The 20,821-nt window shown below is 39.9% G+C and overlaps 1 protein-coding gene across 8 annotated transcripts in view; it reads right to left on the reverse strand.

Moving 5' to 3' along the window:
* The window catches only part of FAT1 (FAT atypical cadherin 1), a 179,255-nt gene that overhangs the window by 90,067 nt on the left and 68,367 nt on the right, over positions 1–20,821 (reverse strand). For 5 of the 8 annotated variants that reach the window (XM_039539918.1, XM_039539919.1, XM_039539923.1 and 2 more), the window contains one exon: positions 18,653–18,967. In XM_039539918.1, coding sequence (XP_039395852.1) covers positions 18,653–18,967 — 315 coding nt within the window. Of the gene's footprint in view, positions 1–1,358; positions 1,501–6,179; positions 6,551–18,652; positions 18,968–20,821 lie in introns of those variants that run through there. The other 3 variants (XM_039539920.1, XM_039539922.1, XM_039539921.1) reach the window with 3 other exon arrangements.

Raw genomic sequence — 20,821 nt, forward strand, 5'->3', positions numbered from 1 at the left:
CACACTGCCCGGGTCCTGGCCACCGGTCCAGGGCGCTCTGCATTTTAAATGAAGCTTCTTAAACAAACACTTTAAAAACCTTATCTACTTTACATACAACAATTTAGTTATATATTATAGACTTATAGAAAGAGACCTTCTTAAAACATTAAGATGTATTACTGGCACATGAAACCTTAAATTAGAGTGAATAAATGAAGACTCAGCACACCACTTCTGAAAGGTTGCCAATCCTTGGAATAGATGATCCCTTAAAATCTCTTCCAGCCCTACATTTCAATGATTCTACATCATCAACTTTAAATCCAGAAGGAAGCTGATTTTTAACTATGATCATTACAAGTAACCACTAAGGCCTCATCTTCACTAGAAAATGGTACCACTTTAAGCAAACCACCAGTACAGTTAAAGCAGGACACACAACCCTGTGGATGCAGTTATATGTTAGTATAAAAATGCTTTAAGCTGATCTAGCTATTCCCACACAGGAAGGGGCATAACTATACTGAGATGTCACCTTTATAAGTGGTGAAACTACATCTACACTAGGGTCACGTCTCCATTAGAAAGCGTTAGCGGCAGCATTAGTGCTGCCATACAGCTGCCAACAATGCAGTTTTACTTGGCCGTCTTTGCTGCTGCAATGCATTCTCACAGCAACAGGTTATATCACCAAGGTCTGCTGCAGTGTGGGTAGGAATCCCAGTTATCTTCCATGCCACTGTCTGGTGGACTGCCTCAGGGAAAAATTTTCCAGTGCATTGTGGGACATCAGTGTGCATCTCAGGGAATTGTGGAAGTTTAAGATGAAACTCTGTTCCATCCCATAATATTCTTTTGGTGCTTTTTTTAAGAAAAAGAAATAAATTCTCAGCAGTTTTTCCATTGCATCTTACGGCTTTTTACTGGTCTAACTATTTTGGTTACAAAAAGGGGGGCGGGGGGAGAGAGGAACACCACACACGCTCCCTCCCATGTCCACCACAAACCAAACAGTTATACTAGTAAAACTTTAAAGTGTTGATGAGACCTAAGGTTTCTGTAACTGAAACTGATGAGTGACAGAACAAATTTCTCCCAATTTTTTTTCAGTTTGCTTATTCTTACTCTGTATACTTGTGCATAGTCAGGTTCCTTCTAGGTATTCATGTTTGGTTCTGTTGCTATTTTGCTAACAATAAATAATTTCCTGTGAAACAAACCTTGGTTTCTGTTGGAACAAGCCTTGCTTTTATTACCACTAGGTAGCAAGTAGCACTGAACTCCTGTTAAGTCTCCTCTCTCCTTGCAACAGTATACTGCCTTCAGTGACAGCCAAATTACCAAAGCCACAATCAATCAAAATACCAACAGTTCAAGTCCATTCAGAAATCAGTATGTGAGGTTACTTCCTCTTCATTGTTCTCCAATTTTTTCCTCTTCTTCAGTCATAAGCTCTTTAATAGTAAGCTCACAGCTCTTTACCCACAGTCTCATGACACCTGGCAAGACAGTTTCAAGCTGTCACAATGGTATTGTTTAAACAGCTACTAAAAATTATCTCCTCCATAAAAAATCATAAGATTTATTTCTGCTAATGCAAATATATACTACTCTACTCAAACAGCAAAATCTCACTGAGACCAACATTTTAGCTGTTAATGTGTAATAAAGTCATGATCGGCTGAAAGCAGAAACATAAAAGAGTAATGATTAAAGGATTAGTTAGTTTTAAGGTTCACTTCATCTGCTCCAGATGTTTTTATACTTCATGATTTATCTGCCATAAAATGTCTGCACCCTAAGTATGGATCGCAGAAGCTTGTGATGAATTCCTCAGGATAGAAAAAACAAAGACCATACATAACTCTTTGGACTTTTCTGCTCATTGGAAACTTTTGGTTGGTGGATACTGAATCTGACATTTACTGTAGCTAAACAAACTTGAATAGTCAACTTTTTTCCATGCATTCTTTAAAGATACCCATCCATTCAACCCAGTACATTTGTACAGTGGAACCAGCTATCAACCACCATAAATCTGGACACTGTATTTATGGTGGCTTCGCCCTGCTGCGCAAACAGTTTATGAACTTTAAACTGCCATTTTAATGTTATTTGGAAATTAGCAATGTCTCGTTTCAGAGGGAAACATCCCAGGCATTTTAAAATATAGTGAGCAGTTTTTCTAAGCTGTTACAATTGTCAGGAAACTTGTTTCAATGCAATTAAACTGTTTTTACCTAGATAGGGAAAATACTCCCACAATGTTCATTTGAGCTTTATTTTCAATTATAGCACCAAAAAAATGGCAACATTATTGAAAATTGTAAAAAACAACAGCAAAATAAAAATCTCACCAACTTAAACACTTTTTGGACACATGACATTTCTACAGACATCAAAATGCATCATGGAACATAAACAGAAAATTTATTAATACTTGAAAAAAATCAATATTTTGCCAGCTACAAAAATAGCACAGAAACTCTCTCATTAAGTCTGATGCCAAATTCTGCTCTCCTATATACTGGTTCAACAGAGCAGCTGTTGGTCCACAAAAGTTTATGTAGTCAGCTGCATGAAATCAAAAAAGATTTCAGGAAAGTTATAGTGATGTGCTTTAAGCAAAATAAAAAAAATATAATGTGTGGTTTAACATGAAACTTTTAGTACTTAATGTACTATATAAAAAGGAACTGTCTTTTGGGAAATAAGACATTCCAAAATGCCCTATCTTACATCTATATAGGATATACAGGTTTTATATGTTAAGTTATTCTGTCCTATTACAGTGTTGTAACTCTGTCCTTGGAAAGCAAACATTAAAGAGCAGATTTTCATTGTGATTACCTTAGTGTACTCCAGAGTAACTCCACTAAATGTAAAGAGATACTATATTCAATTTTGCCCTCAAAAGGGCTCGTTGCTGATTGGTAAGAGAGCCCCTGGCCTACACAAGCCAAAATAAACTCTTATTATATTGGAAATCACAAAGAATACAGATGCAGCTGATAATTCAGTTGCAGTCCCCCCCATCACATTCAGTGTTACCACAGTATGCCTTATAACAAGCAGGGAAAATAGAACACATTACACGGTAAATATTAATTTTAGAGAAGATGAAGCAGCAAATTACAAAATTCAGTTTGATTTGAGAAAATATTTAAAAAAATGATTAAGAAATGTTATCCACTTTAAAGAAAAATCTCAAAACGAAGGATGAAAATCTAAGCTACTTTGATTGCATTTTGCTTAGGTGACAAAAACGTGTTCCTTTCCGTTCTGTTTAAACTACACATGACACAGGGGAACACAACTTTCTGAGCTAAATGATTAGATTTTTGTTTGATTGCTTTGCTATTTTTACCTGTTTTAATTGTTTTGTTCTCTATTTATCTGACTTACAGGGATTTCTTTAGGATACTAAAAACTTTAAATTCACTGCTTCCACTGAAAGCTTTTCAGTGGTAAAAAACGGCTTTCATTTATCATCTTTAACAACTGGTGTACTCAGTTCTAGTTGAGAATCAGGTCTCCTGTAGTATAGGAAGGCTGCAACTTCGAGAACTGATTGATGGCTTCACACAAAGAAAAGTTATAATATACATCACTCCCTCTCTACTACCAAGAGAAAAGTGGAGAGTTTTCCAAAAGATTCAAAATATGCATATTGAAACAGCAGATTTGGAAGGGACTGTGCCTAGACATGATACATTTCTCACAAAACTGAAACAGTAAATAATGGCTGGTTTCCCAACGTAATAAAAAGAGACGTAAAAATATAGTATTAACCAGCCAGCTTCATAATTAATTTTTTTTGTCAGCAAAAAGAATTCTTGTCTTTGAAAGGAAAATATGAAATTCCAAACATTTTGGTATTTGGTTTTTTGTTTGTTTGTTTTTTGCTGGGCTACCATGAGTTTAACGCTGATTTTCTTGAAATTTTCCCTGACTACATATCTAAATCTTCTCAAAATGAAAGACAAGTTAACCTGAAAGTATAGCAACTCTCTGAGATGGGATTCTTGTCCGCTGTCTTTTTATCCTTTGATATTCAAAATGGTTTATGTTGGACATATGTGCACTGACAGAAATCCAGAGGAAGCAGAAGTTCAAAATGATATCAGGAATACTCCTCCTGACAGTTTTATAGATCTTAAGATTTCTTTATGTGATTTGTGGGCGTGCATTGCTGCAGGCTATTCATTCCAGGTTATTCATTCCATATGCATGTTATTAAAATAATAAATTAAAGCAAATTCAAGATTAAGAATTAACACACAAAGAACCCCAACATTTTTCATCTAACTTATCCTTGCCTCGTCTAACACACTGCCCATACTTGAAAATGGAACTTGACGCTTCCCCCTCTCCTCCAGACCCGCTTCTTCCTTTTCATGAGCAAATTTACTCCTCTTCTTCTATTTCAGTGATGGAATTTCAACCCATTCTAGATGCTGAAAGTTTCTTTGAGGGATTTCCCAAAAACAGAGCCCTAGAATATACACTATCTTAAGATAGTGCTCAATACTGCTAGTAGGGAGAGAGGAGGACACAGAACAATGCCAGACAATGTTTGAGTGTAGAAATATTTCAACAAGACGACTTGGCCAGCCATGCCAGAAGACTGGAGGCAAGGGATGTGATTTAATTAGGCTGTAACTTTATTCACCAAAAATATCTGGGAATACCTGGCAATAAGTTGTACAGTGCAGGTTATTTCCTTAACCATTTACATATATTCCCCTACCTGGCTCCAGCCACACTGTAGCTAGAACCCCATGACTGTCCCCTTGCAAGAGAAGGGTCGGCTCTCCACTGTACCAGACACAGATGCCCCAAAACTCCCCCTTCTTAGCTCCCTAAGGGATGCTTTCCTTCAAATCCTTCTCAGATCCATTGTGTCTGATAAATGTATCCCTTCCATAACAAGAACTTGCACTGAACAGCTGTCACAAGTTTTACTTACTAAATTGTGAGGTTATAACCTAACTCTCCAACAGCACTTCGCTGGCTGCCAAACCTGCAATGGGGAAGGAGAAAAATCCTCACCTCATCTTGGCCAATCTGGCAGTGAGAGAAATTCCTTCCCTGGCCCCAAGGAAAAAAGGTGATTAGTGAGATGCCCTCAGCAAGTCATGAGGAAACTCGGTCCTTTTGCAAATTTCATGGGTAGGTGCTGCCAACCCAATCCTGGTAAATTTTCTAAGGGGAAAAATACCTCCCCCACACCACCCACCCAGTCTCATTCTCCTGGTCAGAAAGAAGGGCAGTGTCCTCCTCCTGAGCAGGCCCAGCTCCTTCCTCCTCTTCTCCATAAACTTCTCCTTCATCCCCCTCTACTACCCATTCAGGGGGAGATGGGGGATAGAAAAAACTAACTTAAATGGAACAAGTGGGACAAAGATGTGATTCAACTGTGAAGTCTTCCACAGCTAACACTAAAAAGTCCTCGACATTCTTTCTTGCTAGGTTTGTCTTTGGATTTCCATCAAATAAAAACTAAACAGACAGCCAAGCTGCAACTAGTTACCTGATTACCTAACCATTTCTGAATAGGAACAAATACTGTAATATTAAACACAGATACATTCTTAAAGCTAGTTAAAGTGATTTTCTGACAAAGGGGGGAAAATGCCCTTTTTGCACAACCAAAATTTTTCTTGAGAACATTTCAGTTTTATCTAAAAATTTCAATTTTCTGTCCAGAAAAATCAAACTGATGGTACCCTGCTACAGGACTTTTGTCAATTTCACTTTCCGGCAGTGAAACTGACAAAAAGGTTTCCTGTAGAACTGCCAAGTTGAGTGCCCAGCCCCAAACTCTGTGCCTGGAGCAGCAGAGAGCCCAGGCACTCCATCTGCCCCGCAAGCTCCTGGAGGACCATCCTGGGTACACTTCCTCTCCAGTGCTGGAACTGTGCACTCTCTGACTCTCCAGCAGCAAGGCTGGAAGGCTCTTGTCAACTTTACTTGTGAAGATCCAAAACAGAATGAAATGGAATTTTTATTGAAAAATCTTCCCACACACACAAATATATATTGGTTTTGACCTTTTGTCCCATTTTGGGAAAAAATGTTTTTCGAACGCACAAAATTTTTCATGGGAAGGGCTTTCCATTTTTCATCCGGGTCTATACATTGCAGTTACAAAAATCAGCTCTGTGCAAGGAGCAGTACTTAGTATCCAACAGAGAAAGAACCATACTTCAGAAAGGCACAATACTCTCCTCTCCTGATTCCAGAGGTTGTAATGTGCTTTCTACCTTTCCAATGTGCTACGATTACTATTATTTCCGCATTCTAGCTCAACTCATCTGTGATGACACCCAATCCCCCTTCACACAAGCAGAGTACCAAGCACATAGTACCATGCCTGCAGCAGGGATGTGGAGTGGTTGCACAAAAGTATGGGAAGGGGATCTTATTTTTCCTTATGCCTCTGCAGTGTTATTCAAGCCAGGCCACAAGATGGCCTATCCTGCTACAATTTAGAGAGACAGCAATTCTGAGGTAATGGTGTTCTTTCATTTTCTTTATTTTTCTTGCTTCAAACCCCATCTCTTTCCTAAAAAGAATAGAGTGGAACTATATTTAAAAAGAAAAAAATATTCATTTAAAAGACTGCAGACAATGTCTGAAATAAATCTGTCAATAGTCTAGTCACATACCTTCAAACTCTTGATAGAACTTTTATAAAGAACAGTAGTCTTGTGCTAAATTAAATTCTGTCTTCAAATGTAGATATATTGACCACAGTCTGTATGTGCAATCCCCATTGATTGAAATGGCAGTTTTGCAGCCTATTAATTTCAATAAGACCAAAATTTGGCCTGAAGATAGCACGACTGCACATCTTCATTTATTCCTCTCCCCAGTATATGTCAAATAAACAACAGCTAATCATATAATTACTACATTCATTCCAAGATTAGTGGCAGAAATGGATAGGGAATAAATCGGCACAATTTGAACAGTTAAAAATCGCAGCTAAATCCAATTTTGGTTTTTCAGCAGATTTAGCATATGATTTAACAAAAAAATGTTTGTTTCTAGTTTTGAAAATGTTAGCTCAACCATGATGAAGAACCACAATGTTAAACAATGGAGATTTCCTTTGTTAAAAAGAAATGTATATACCCAAATGTAGCCACAGAGCCTTCATTTCCTCACTAATAGTTCTCCAATGATATCGGAAACCCTTGGAAGTTGTTTGCAGCTGTAGCCATTTCCTATTACACTTTGCTCAGTCTCTGGATCAGCCACAGCAATCTGACATTGCTTTGAAGGTTAGGAACAGTTGTAAACTGATATGAGCATGTGACCTGGATGATCTGCTATTATACCCACTGACTATTAGCTTTTTATGACTTCACAATGCTCTACGGATTAGCAAAGACTAGTCAATTGACAGCAGGATCCTTACACTAAGCATGACCAAAGTTTTAATCTCATTGTCTGAGGCTAAACTTTTTAAATTAAATCTGCATTATACGGTGGGACTTTACATATAAAAATAAAGGTGGCATTTTCTTTTTTAAAAAAAAGGCTTTTAATTCAAACACTTCTGTGCTCAAATGTTATGCACATTTTAAGGTCCAATGGCTATGGTTTGAACTACAGAAGCTGCCACACACTAGCGAAATTCCTATCAGCCTTTTTAAAAAAAAACAATTAACATTCAAAAACAAAACAAAAAAGTGCAGCAAAACTATCAGTCTTACATCGAAAAAGTTATTTTAAAAGAACACTAAGGTTGCAAACTCAAGCACTCACAAATTAGGAAATACCAGGATAACATTGCCCAGGCAACCTTAATTCACTCCCTTTATGTGTACATGTTATGATACAGTCTTTCAGGGAGGATTAAAAAAAGAGATGATTTTAACAAATAAATAAAGCAGGTTTTTAAAATTGTATATTTTAATAAAAATTAAATACAGATTTAAAAAAACTATATAAAAAGTACATTTGAAATTATTATAACCTGCATTAAGGGCTAAAATTACTATAATCTATTAATATATATATTTTTAAACACACAAAAATATATTACATGATACATGTTTGCTGCCAAAGTCTTCAACCAATTCAGTCATTTGACTTTCTTTAAGTCATTGGCTGAGCATCTGGAACCAGAGTTTGAAGTGCTAAGTCAGCTTTTGACAGCACTAACTTCTTCTGCTGGTATGAAGAGAATGTTTTTTTCATTTAAGTATATTCAAATAGTTCAAAGACTAGTTCACTCAAAGTTAAGAAACCAATTGGGAGTTCAAAAAGCAGAAAAAAGTTTGTTTTTCTCTTCCTATCTATGAACAAAAAGTAGGCGTGAGATGATTACATCAACTAGCTAAAAGTACCCATGTGAAATAGGATTAAAATAAATTGTTTAAATCAAGATTTCCTGGTTGGTGATTTAAATCAGTCCACCCTGTGGTCTTTAATTACATGACAACATAGTAGTTTTTCTCCAGCCCCCTGACTCAGTGTACAGGATGGATTATGCTCACTGAATAGATAGCTATTCAATATTTCCTTTTATCCTCCACATTAAATGTGTGGCTCCCAGCTGTATTTGCAACCTACCATCCAAACCCTGAACTGAATACAAAATTATTTGTTTCTTCATGGGCATGGCTATGGTGTTCTCATCATAGTAACAGAGTATTTCATAGATACAAATGCATTTTATCTTCCTGACACCCCATGAGTTTAGGTGGTTTTATTCCCATTTTATAGCTGAAGAACTGAGGTGCACAGAGATTAAAGCAAAAATTGTCAAAAAAGTGTCCACTAATTTTGGCTGCCTAGATTAAGATACTGTGACAAAGTTCCTCCTCTGCCTTGGTGGGTCCTGCGCTTATTCGTTGATTTGCTCACCTCAGAGATCTTCCCCTCTGGTGGAACCCACAGTCCAGGTCAACTCCTCCTATGTCTGATCAGGAGTTGGGAGGTTTGGGGGGAACCCGGGCCCGCCCTCTACTCCGGGTTCCAGCCCAGGGCCCTGTGGATTGCAGCTGTCTAGAGTGCCTCCTGGAACAGCTGCATGACAGCTACAACTCCCTGGGCTACTTCCCCATGGCCTCCTCCAAACACCTTTATCCTCACCACAGGACCTTCCTCCTGGTGTCTGATAACGCTTGTACTCCTCAGTCCTCCAGCAACACACCCTCTCACTCTCAGCTCCTTGTGCTTCTTGCTCCCAGCTCCTCACACACACACCACAAACTGAAGTGAGCTCCTTTTTAAACCCAGGTGCCCTGATTAGCCTGTCTTAATTGATTCTAGCAGCTTCTTGATTGGCTGCAGGTGTTCTAATCAACCTGTCTGCCTTAATTGTTTCCAGAAAGCTCCTGATTGTTCTGGAACCTTCCCTGTTACCTTACCCAGGGAAAGGGGACCTACTTAACCTGGGGCTAATATATCTGCCTTCGCTCACTCTCCTGTAGACATCTGGCCTGACCCTGTCACAATACCTACTATCTGATTTTCAGCGCTCTTAGCATTTTCATAACATTTTATATGTTCACAAAGCACAGATCTAATTGACTTCAGTTGCAGTTATGACCACTCAACACTTCTGATTCCAGGTGTCTCATATTGGGCACCCAGAAAACAAGGAACACACAATTAGTGACTACCTGTGATAATTTGGTAGTAAGTGACTTGACTAGGATCACATAGGAACTCTGTGGCAGAGGCAGAATCCAATTCTCCAAGGTGTCATTCAACTTCCTTACACAGGAGACCATCCTTTCTCTGCCTGTCATTCGCTAACGCTACCTGACTTCTGCAATAAAATGTGGCAGTGATTCCTACAGATAGTAGAGTCATTCATTGCACATGCCCAATTCATTCAAAATGCAGTCTGTCCTGTGCATTGAATGAGGCAGGAGTCCTCTGGGAAAAAAACTAGACATATCAATCTAGCAAAAATTAATTTTATTCTACAGTCTAATGGACAAATTCCTGCCTGAATAGATGGATCTCTATTGGGGAAGAGAGTGCATGGAGCCTTTTCACCTCTCTGGTAGCTGAACAGGATTCTAGCCTCATGCTTAATGGCATTCTTGGTGGAAATCAGCTACCAAGGTAACTGGTGCCCCATTTGCATTGTGGCTCTCTGTCATAACATTGACTAGTAGTGCTATTCCCACCCTCCCAATGCATGTCCTCCAAGTAACAGCAGGCAGTACAGGCTTCTTTTCCAGACACCTCAAAACATCATCCTTTCATGTCTCACTCTGAAGGCTGGTCTACACCTAAAACATAGGTCAACCCAGCTGCCACACTTAGGGGTGCAAAAGTTCACACCCAGAGACACATAGTTAAGAAGACCTATGCCCCAATGCCAGGGCCAGCTTTAGCGAGTGCAGGGCCCGATTCGAACTGTTTCGACGGGGTCCCAGCAGGGATGACTGAAAAAAAAAAACACATAAAAAAACACGTGGGGCTTGTATTCACCGGGCGGCGCTCCTAGTCTTTGGAGGCGGGTCATTCACTCGCTCCAGGTCTTCGACAGCACTGAAGGACCTGGCGCCGAAGTGCTGCCGAAGAGCCGGAGCATGGCCGGGTGAGTGAAAATTAAAAAGGAGCCTCTAGTCAGGGATGGGATTCTCGGCCACTTGCACCCCCTGGCAGCCCTGCCACTGGGCACAGGGCCCACTTAGGCGCGGGGCACAATTCGGGGTAATTGTTGGAATTGGACTAAAGCCGGCCCTGACCCTAACCCTAGCTCCAAGTGCCCTACCCTTAGGAACCCTAACCCTAGCTCCAAGTGCCCTACCCTTAGGAACCCTAACCCTAGGGCAGGAAGCCCTATCCATAGGAACCCTAACCCTAGCTCCATGTGCCCTACCCATAGAAACCCTAACCCTAGGGCAGGGTGCCCTACGCATAGGAACCCTAACCCTAGGGCAGGGTGCCCTACGCATAGGAACCCTAACCCTAGGGCAGGGTGCCCTACGCATAGGAACCCTAACCCTAGCTCCATGTGCCCTACCCATAGAAACCCTAACCCTAGGGCGGGAAGCCCTATTCATAGGAACCCTTACTTGGGCCGTCTCTAGCAAGTGCGGGGCCCGATTCGAACAGTTTCAACGGGGTCCCAGCTGGGATGACTGAAAAAAAATAACACACTTAAAAAAACATCTGGGGCTTGTATTCACCGGGCGGCGCTCCTAGTCTTCGGAGGCGGGTCCTTCACTCGCTCCAGGTCTTCGACGGCACTGAAGGACCTGCCGCTGAAGTGCTGCCGAAGACCTGGAGCGAGTGACAGACCCGCTGCCGAAGTGCTGCCAAAGACCCGGAGCACTGCCGGGTGAGGAGCCTCTAGCCAGGGAAGGGATTCTCGGCCACTTGCACCCCCTGGCGGCCCTGGCACTGGGCGCGGGGCCCGATTCGGGGGAATTGGTGGAATTGGCCTAAAGCCGGCCCTGCGCAATGCAGACACAACTAGGTAGATACTCAGCTACAAGTGACGGAAAAGCCCCTTCCGGCACTGTAGCAAGTGTCTATAATACAAGCACTACAGTGGTGTTGCTGGAGCACAGCAACTGTGCCGTTGTTGCACTTGTAGTTTAGACTTATCCTGAGTTCTAATACAGCTTGAATTCTTTAACAAAGAGCCTGGTTTATACCACAGTAGAGCAGAACTAACATATTCATGTGAAACATATTCAGAGGCTGCCCTGCAGAGAGTCAATCAACCCCCTTTGTTTGTGGACAACAACTTAATGGCTCTAGTCCAGAGGTAATTAACAAAACTCCTTTTTACCACTTGAATTAAAGTGTTTTACCTGCTGAGCCATTATTACTTGGTCAGTTAAAGCTCAACCCTTTCCTTTCAGTGGAGTTTTCAGGCTAACAAAAAATAATATACACAGTACAAAATTACAGGAAGTAATAATAGAAAAACAGCTTCCTGCCGCAAGGAGATTTTACCTTAAGGAAATATATATTTTAAAGTAATTGCATTATGTAAAATAAAATCATAAACAAAAATATACAGTGCTTTACAAAAGAATTCATGAATACACTCACCAAACCCCTGGAGAATAGATAAATATAACTCCTCTGTAAAATGAAGATTAAGTGACTTGTCAAAGATCTAGTCAAACACGAAGTCAGATCTCCTGACTCTCACCAGTTCTGTACTTTTATTTAGCTATCTAAAGACAAACGGGTGGTTTACGAGTAGAGAATCTATAGCACACAGCACTAAAACAAGTACTACTATAGCATCTCAAATACACATACTGAATCTCAAGTAAATATATTGTTCCAGGGGGGTCCCAGTATGTTGGTGAAGAAATGGATCTGAGGAAAGGTCAAAACTCATCTTGCTTTAGACTTTCTTCCCAAATTGAAATGCACCACTACTCAACCTTAGCACTATACTTGTGTTTAAATAGCCTCTTTGTAAACTGGCAGCATTTGTAAAAGGTTAGTGCTATATAATTTCGTGGAGTTTTTTTTAAAACATTTGTTTCCTATATAGCAATTTGTACCTCTAGAAGGCGCCTCATTGCCTCTCAAGCACCCCCTTGTGACTAGGTGTGGCTCTGCTGTGGCCAGCCTCAGTTTCTCCCCTTAATAAGGTAACCCTGAGGTCACAAAAACATCTCAGTCGAGGAGAAGCCACTCTACAGCAGTAAAAGCTTGCTGAAAGGAGCACGGGTTTAAAGGCTTTTACCTCACAGCCTGCATAAAACTTTCAAGTCCCAAAACAAAATATCTCTAGGTTCCAGGAGCAGCTCCTTCTGCTGTAAAGCCTCATGCTGGACAGCTTTGTAGTCTCTCTCTCCTAGTTGTTAAGGGTCTCTCCCTATCTGGAGAGCTTTTGCCTAGTTCAGATTCCCTAGGAGCTCCCCTCCTCTGGAGTTTCCTTTCTTCTTATTCAGCTGAACTCTCCTAAACTTTTTATTAGGTCCATGTGCTTTTTAATTAATTAACTGCCTTCTAGCTACTTAGGCAGTTAACTATCCCCAGGTGGACACAGGTTGGCTCATTCTCTTCAGTGGAGCTTGGCCTAGATAGGCTAGGCATTTGACTCCCTTAAAGGGCCAGCACTATGACAAGACCATAATAATATCTGAAATCTCCCAGTTGTTGTAAATTGCTAATAAAGCAATGGGAAAAGACTCAGAGTCAAATTCGGTTAGTCAGTTGTGTTTGCCAAAATGAATCCAGCAATTTCTTATTTGAAAAACTGGATCTTTGTGACTTTGGCTCACCGTTCTCAAAGTAACAGAGAAACTTCTCATTTCCATATATAAAAGCTAGTAACTAATTCATATTGTGTGACTATGCTACGAATCCTTGCTATAAGATGCTTCCAGTGCTAAGAATCAGAAAATTGGACTGCACTTAATGAGTAGGGAAAATGGGTAAAATGCTCCCTATCAGATATATCAGGGGAAAATAGAAGAGCTGAACATGAGCCTACAGAGGTGGACCTGAGTCAGAGAAATCCAGATTTTTAGGTAATCAATTATTTCTGCTAAACATCTGCTGTGTTCCACCCAGAAGTGGCTACATTTTAGTGGTAGGTAAATTTGGACACACACTATTGAACAACCATCAGAATAAAAAGCAATGTATACATATAAGATGCTATAAGGACCAAGTACAATCTCTCCACTCTGGCTTCAATTTCTGAGCATGGTAGGATCAAACTGATCTACTGGCCTGAGCCATGTACTCTGAAAGGCTATTAAATGTTATTATTTCAACCTCCTTCCAAAATCTCTGAGTAGATCTGGAGTCCCACAATGTTGGTTAACCTGAGCCATATTTAGCCTTAATCCATTTCTGCAAAGAAGAATGAAGGAACAGTGAAGGGCTCTACACGTGCTAGTGAATAGGGAAAGTCATCCTTTCATACTGATGGATTCAATGATCAAAACCACAGAATAGTTATCATGGATTACATATTTGGCTACAGTCTAAGTCAGGAAAGTTTTGCAATTAATCTCTGCTTTGATTGTCAGTTGCTAGATGACTAATACTATGATACTAGTCTCATTCTTGTTGGCTAGCTCTTTTGTGCAGCAGCTTTCTTCATTACAAGTGAACTCCAAGATCCAAAAACATGATAATTCATTAATCTCATCAAAGCACAGATGTACTTGAAGTAAATAAGATAAGAAACTGTTGCATATAAAGAGGAAATGTGCTATGCTTTCTCATTTCAAAGAGGGCTATTGCATAGCATTTCTCTTTACAAAATAAGGAAATGTTAGTAAAAAGTTTTTAAAATGCAGTCAAGTTTATAACTAATTAACATAATCAGAAAAATTGCTTTCAAGGGCTATTAAATGTTTACTGAAGGAGAGGATATCTGGGACCTGGACTTCCGTAGGCACATGGGAGATACCACTTCTACAGGTACCACTTGTTGAAAGCAGATCAGTTCACCAATACCAATAAAAGTAGATTTATTCGCACTTTAAGGTCTATGCAGCATGACACTCCTAGATAGGTGACCGTCTGTGAGGACTGACCAAGACCTTCGGATCTAAAAAAACTTAAGCCTCTCCTGCATGATGCTAAGGCTATGTCTACATTACGAGCAAGGGGTATGTACACACATTTGAACGCTAGCTATCAATGAACTAGCACAAGTATAAATAACTGTATAGCTATGGTAGCACAGGGAGAAGCAGCAGAAGCATGCTTGAGCCACGCCACATAGCAACCCACCTGAAACTGGTGGGTATGTACTTGAGTTGTGACTCCGCTGCCGTACCATGGTTACACTGCTATTTATATTTGGACTCATCTGTAGTGTAGACATAGCCTAAGAACATGGTCCCTTAGTGTAAAGGCTGTAAGAGACCCATAAAGCTCTATATATGGATTAGCCACAAGCAGAGGACAGAGAACCCCTGTGTTAGCACAGGTTACATCTAGGTTATTATTATTTATCTGCAGCAGCACCAGTCATGGAGCAGGACCCCGCTGTGTTACGTGTTGTACAAACACAATAAAAAGACAGTCCATACCTCAAAGAGTAGGAGACAATCTAAAACCATTTCAAGCATATTTCCAGGACTCACCATACACTTTAAGAATCATAACAAGATGGCTCTAAAGAATGCACCATTACTAATAATTTGATCATTTATGCCTGGTTTATTAGCATAGGGTTTGACCACAGAGTTATCACAAGATGCTATCGACAGGGCCTCACATGGCTGTTTAGCCCCAAGAGCAGATCAGGGGCTGAACTGTGACACACAGAATCATAGATTCATGCTTGTTTCCGCCTTTCCCCAGAGAAAGAAAGTCATCTGCACCATCCCCTTAACTGGTACTGTTCACTTCCCCTTCTGTGCAGGCTCAGCTGTTGGATGGTATGGTGGAGGCAGAGTTGAGTCTCTGTCCGCTCTCCATCTCTGTCTATCCGTGTGGGAGGGAGCATCATTGCACCATGGAGGCTGCTTTTCCCCTATGCAGTAACTCTTGGTTCAGTAGCCCTTATAAGGAAGGAACTTAAATTCTCTTATATCCACTATGCAGGCAAGTAAGTGGAGCAGGTTACCATCTCACTCATAATGAGATCGCTTGTACTCAGATGTACTGCTCAGTTCAGTCCTATTTTAATTAGTTATGACTTTACTATTATAGAATGATGTAAATTGCATGTTGTACTTTTTATTCTGTAGTTAACACAATATCTAATGTCTTTTAAAGAGATTTTGAAACTTCTTCACATTCTAACCAATTTGAAAAAACTTAGCCCTAAACAGGGCCTAATCAGTCTGAGGGCCTAATCAGTCTGAGCGCTAAGTGTAGTCAAAGCGCCAGCGCTGGGAGAAAACTCTCCCAGCGCTGTCCGTACTCCACCTCCCTGTGGGGAATAACGGACAGCGCTGGGAGCGCGGCTCCCAGCGCTGGCGCTTTGACTACACTGGCGCTTTGTAGCGCCGCAATTTGCAGTGCTGCAGAGGGTGTGTTTTCACACCCTGCTGCAGCGCTGCAAATTTGTAAGTGTAGCCAAGCCCTAAGTGTATTTGATTTACAAGAGAGACAGAATGGATACTTAGAAGATAATGGCTCTCATAACCTCAATCCAAATGCATCTTGATCACTGACTGGGGATCTGGTGCAGCTCAATATTTTAAAGCCGAACAGCCAGGCATTGAGCCTAAGGCCCTTTGGGGGCATCAGACTGAGAATGAGGAATTCTTACTTTCTAACGCCAGCTTTCACCCAAATGCTCTCTGAAGACTTGGACAAGTCACTTAACCTCCCTTTACCTTAGTTTTCCCATCTGTAAAATAGGGACAATAATATGTATTTGCCAACCTCCCTGGATTTTTGAGTGTAATAATTAGTTAAAATTTGTAGTATGCTAAGTAATAATATAGAGGGAGGGGAGACATTGATGAGGAATGCAGAGACAAAAGAAGGAGAAGAGAGAATGGGACATAAAAGAAAGCAAGGAGGTGGACAACTAAGAATAGAGACAAGAAAGAAATAGAGAATGTGAACAAAGGAAATGTTGCTTTACAGAGACAATAGAGAAGGTGAAACAAAACAAGAGAAAAGAGTAGACAGAGTGAGAGGAGAGAATGTGTTTTAGTGATGGAAATAATAGGTCAGACATGGATGGAGAGAAAAATGAGATAAAGAAATGGAAACAGGAAATAAGCAATAAAAGGCACACACATTTTTGGTTAGGGCATTTAGTTTAATTTATTTATGCTTTTTTTATACTGTTGTACTTCGTGTCAGATGTCATCCATCTGTGCAAGGCTACTAGCAAAGTTACAGGATAGCTATATTAGTCTGTAATCACCACTTCCCAATTATATTATTTAGATTTAGAAATAGGATTTTAACTTTAAGCTTTGGTCCTCTGAATCCCCTGTTACTAGCCCAGGGGTAGGCAACCTATGGCATGGGTGCCAAAAGCGGCACGCGAGCTGATTTTCAGTGGCACTCACACTGCCCAAGTCCTTGTCACCGGCAGGGCCGGCTCTACTGTTTTTGCTGCCCCAAGCAGTGCGCCGAATTGCCGCTGCGGACGGCGGGGGCAGTCCGTGTGCCGTTAGGGCGGCACACGCATTTCCGTGGCCACGGCAATTCGGCAGCAGCTTCTGTCTTCAGCCGGAAAACAGACGCTGCCGAATTGCTGCCGCAGGCAGCTGAACATAGAAGCTGCCATGCCGCCACGGAAACGCGCTTGCCACCCTAACGGCACACGGACTGCCCCCGCCGTCCACGGCGGCAATTTGGCGTGCTGCTTGGGGGCAAAAACACACGGACTGCCACCCCTTGCAGATTGCTGCCCCGAGCACCTGCTTGGAATGCTGGTGCCTGGAGCCGACCCTGGCCTCCAGTCCGGGGGGCTCTGCATTTTAATTTAATTTTAAATGAAGCTTCTTAAACATTTTAAAAACCTTATTTACTTTACACACAACAATAATTTATTTATATATTATAGACTTATAGAAAGAGACCTTCTAAAATGTTAAAATGTATTACTGGTGCACGAAACCTTAAATTAGAGTGAATAAATGAAGACTTGGCACACCACTTCTGAAAGGTTGCGGATCCCTGGACTAACCCCTGGACGAGCCTCTGTGTGAATGGGCAAGGGCAGTGGGGGGTAGAGTGGAGGAGGGAAATGCAGAATTACTTCTATTGTTCCCTTGACTTTGTGTGATTGGAGTGTGAAACCACTGCTTGTACTAGCAATACAAGCAATACTAACCTGGCCAGAGAGCGTGGCAGGGTGTGGGTGAAGACAAAGCACAGCTGTAGTTATATACCTCCCTGGATACCCAGGAGGCATTTCTAGTTGACTCAGTCAGAAGTGCTTCCTGGGACTCCCACTGTAATATAGCAGCTGCACATACCTCCCACATAAAATGCAGAGCTGTGCCCTAAGCAATGATATATTCTTAAATTGAGAATCATTGACAAGTCTCAGCATTTGCACCACTTCCCGTACCTAATTAAAAAAAACAGCACACATATTTTGAATGTTTTCTACAGTCATCCATAGGCAGATATTAATTGGGTAACCTTTACCTTGTTTTAAGTAACATTTACTTTGTTTTAAATTCATTGCTCTGTTTCAGTTAAAACTGACAACAGTATTTAGGTTCCCATCTCTCGATTCTTACACACATTTCAGTACTTCTAACGTCAGCATCACTCCTTTCTTCTATTGATGCTTCTTTATTAGAAATTGCAATATTTCTAGGTATCCCCCAAATGTTAGGCATAACACTGCAACAGAATTGTAACTGGCATAGTTTGAGAATAAAAACATTCTCCAGTTTACCATTTTCAAAATGTTGTGCTAGTTTATAAACTCTTTACACAGGTGAACAGTTACACAAGTACTGTTGTCCATATTGATTTCAGTGGGACTACTACACTATTTGCCTATCAACGTAAACCTCAAGTGGAAAAAATAAACACAACACCTTGAAAGAAAGTTACATGAGGGTGATAGTATGCCCAACAAGTTTAAAAATCACTGAAATATCTGGTTTTCTCTGTAACTGTGTGATGTCAAAGTATGACTAGCACATTATAATCAAAGAGCTACTCAATAGGTAAAAAATAATTAATTATGTCCATTCTACTGTATTTACACAGGATAATAAATTAATTGATACACATGTCACATAAAACTATCATATATACATACCAGTTTTGGGGTTTATTGAAAAGAATCCCTGTGGGTTTCCACTTGTAATCTTGTAGGTCAACTTTTCACTAGAGCTGGAATCAGGATCAAATGCCTCAATCTGAATGACAGATACATCCTTAGGTGTATTCTCCAAGACTTCTGGGTAATAAACAGGTTCTGTTGTCTGCGGAGCATTATCATTAACATCCCCAACTTCTATGTAGATTTCAATGAAAGAAGATAGAGGCACAACACCCTGGTCTGTTGCATAAACAGTTAACCAGTAATGTGAGGTAGTCTCACGGTCCAGCAGATCAGCCGTCTCTATTACACCTGTTCAACAGGAGGGGGAAAAGGAACAATATTAAATGCCCCATAAGTATAAAGAGTAAGTTAGGGGGGAAAAAATGTTAAAAGGGTCTGAATTTTTACACTTTATTATTTCAATATTTATAAATCTATTTTCTTTTTTAACCTCCCTTGAGAATTATCTGATTATTTAACATCATTCCTGAAATATTTCTGCCCAGAAGATATTAATTATGAGTTATTTGCAGTCTTTGGGACTTGATTTACCCTCTTAAATTCATCACTCCTGACAATGAGAATTTAACACTGTATTAAATTATCTAACTGATTTAGTTCCAGAGTTTTGAACTATTTACCACCATTTAAATTAGTGAGAACCTATTTAAATTTGATGGAATATACACTCATATGTAGCTATGTGTCTGTGTGAATTATGTAAATGAATGTTTCTTAATGTGTATAAATACTTGAATCCACATACGCAACCTGTCTGAGAAATCTGAAAGAGTGGTTTATGTTGCCCTTCTCAGCCTTAGCTACAGTGTTTGCTGTTACTTTGGCAAATCATTGTGTACCCCTAAAAAGAACTAAAATTCACTATTTCTGAAGAAACAGAATAGCAGCTACAGAATGAGCCAATCTTTCTTACATCATCCAGACCGTCTTCTCCCAGGTATTATTTTCTAGTTAGACTCAAAGAGTACCTGACATAAAAATACCTTAATATCTACAACGAGAGGGACCAAAAAAAGCAACAGTATATGATAATCATAAAGGGGCATTGTGAAGGCTGGTCATTATTAATCATTATTGTTATTGTTTATGTTACAGTAATGCATAAAGACCTAATTGTAACTGGAGCCCAAATGAGCCAAAACAATGACATTCCAGCTAGGTTTGGGATTGTGGACACATTTACATGATGTGCATATAGTATTTTCTCCTATCCTGTGCCTATCTGTTCTGCTCAAGCATGCTGTCAGTAAAATGGGATCTAGGTAAATACACATTTATAGGTGTACCTTCTGAAGCATGATGTTTGTAAAAATAGTACTGCTGTATTTCCCTTCCTTTAGATGCACTGTAATCCCCCTTCCTTCATTAAATGTAATTAATGTTTGCTTTTTGTAGGTGGGGGAGAGGCATATTGCCCCTCACTAAAACAAAGAATGCTACTCTAAGAGGTTTAAACATTGTTAAATGTATATCTTCAGATTGTGTAACTGAGGACAAATTATGGTCCAAACATAACTGCCACTGGGGTCCCATTAGGATTATTATAAACATATCAGAGAGCATAATTTGGCCCATGAAGAAGATAAGATTAACAGTTTCTCAACTCTTAATTATGTCTTTGTCCTTATAGGAAATTGCATGAGAGTCTGATGAGAAAAACCCTAAATCCAAAATAGATAGAGTTATTTCTGGAAAAGCTAGCTTCTAATACAAGAAAGACTATTCAAGTAACCTTTCACAGTTAAAGCAGAAATGCGTATAATTTCAAAATACAGTATTCAACATTTTAGAATCACCACCAGATGTCACTCTGGAAACAAGTTGTGTAAAATATATAAAGTGGTAGGGCTGGGGCAAAGAGAAGGGCAAATGAGAGTTCTGTATATTAAAACAGAAATTAATATTCTGTATAGGATGGTCTTGAAAACAAAACAGATAATAGTGGCTATCTAGTTACATTTTTTTGCAGAGGAATCCACTAATACCAGCAAAGTACTGAAAAGATAAGGTATTGCTTTAAAATAAATTGCTTTTTACATTTTCCACTTTTCAACTTTGTATTTGTACTTCGTTTATCTAGAATTTTCTTTCAAAAAAACACAAATAATAATCATATGCAATCACTATATCTCTGTTAAGAAG

This window comes from Mauremys reevesii, linkage group 5, assembly GCF_016161935.1.
Source record: "Mauremys reevesii isolate NIE-2019 linkage group 5, ASM1616193v1, whole genome shotgun sequence".
Taxonomy (NCBI): Eukaryota; Metazoa; Chordata; order Testudines; family Geoemydidae; genus Mauremys; species Mauremys reevesii.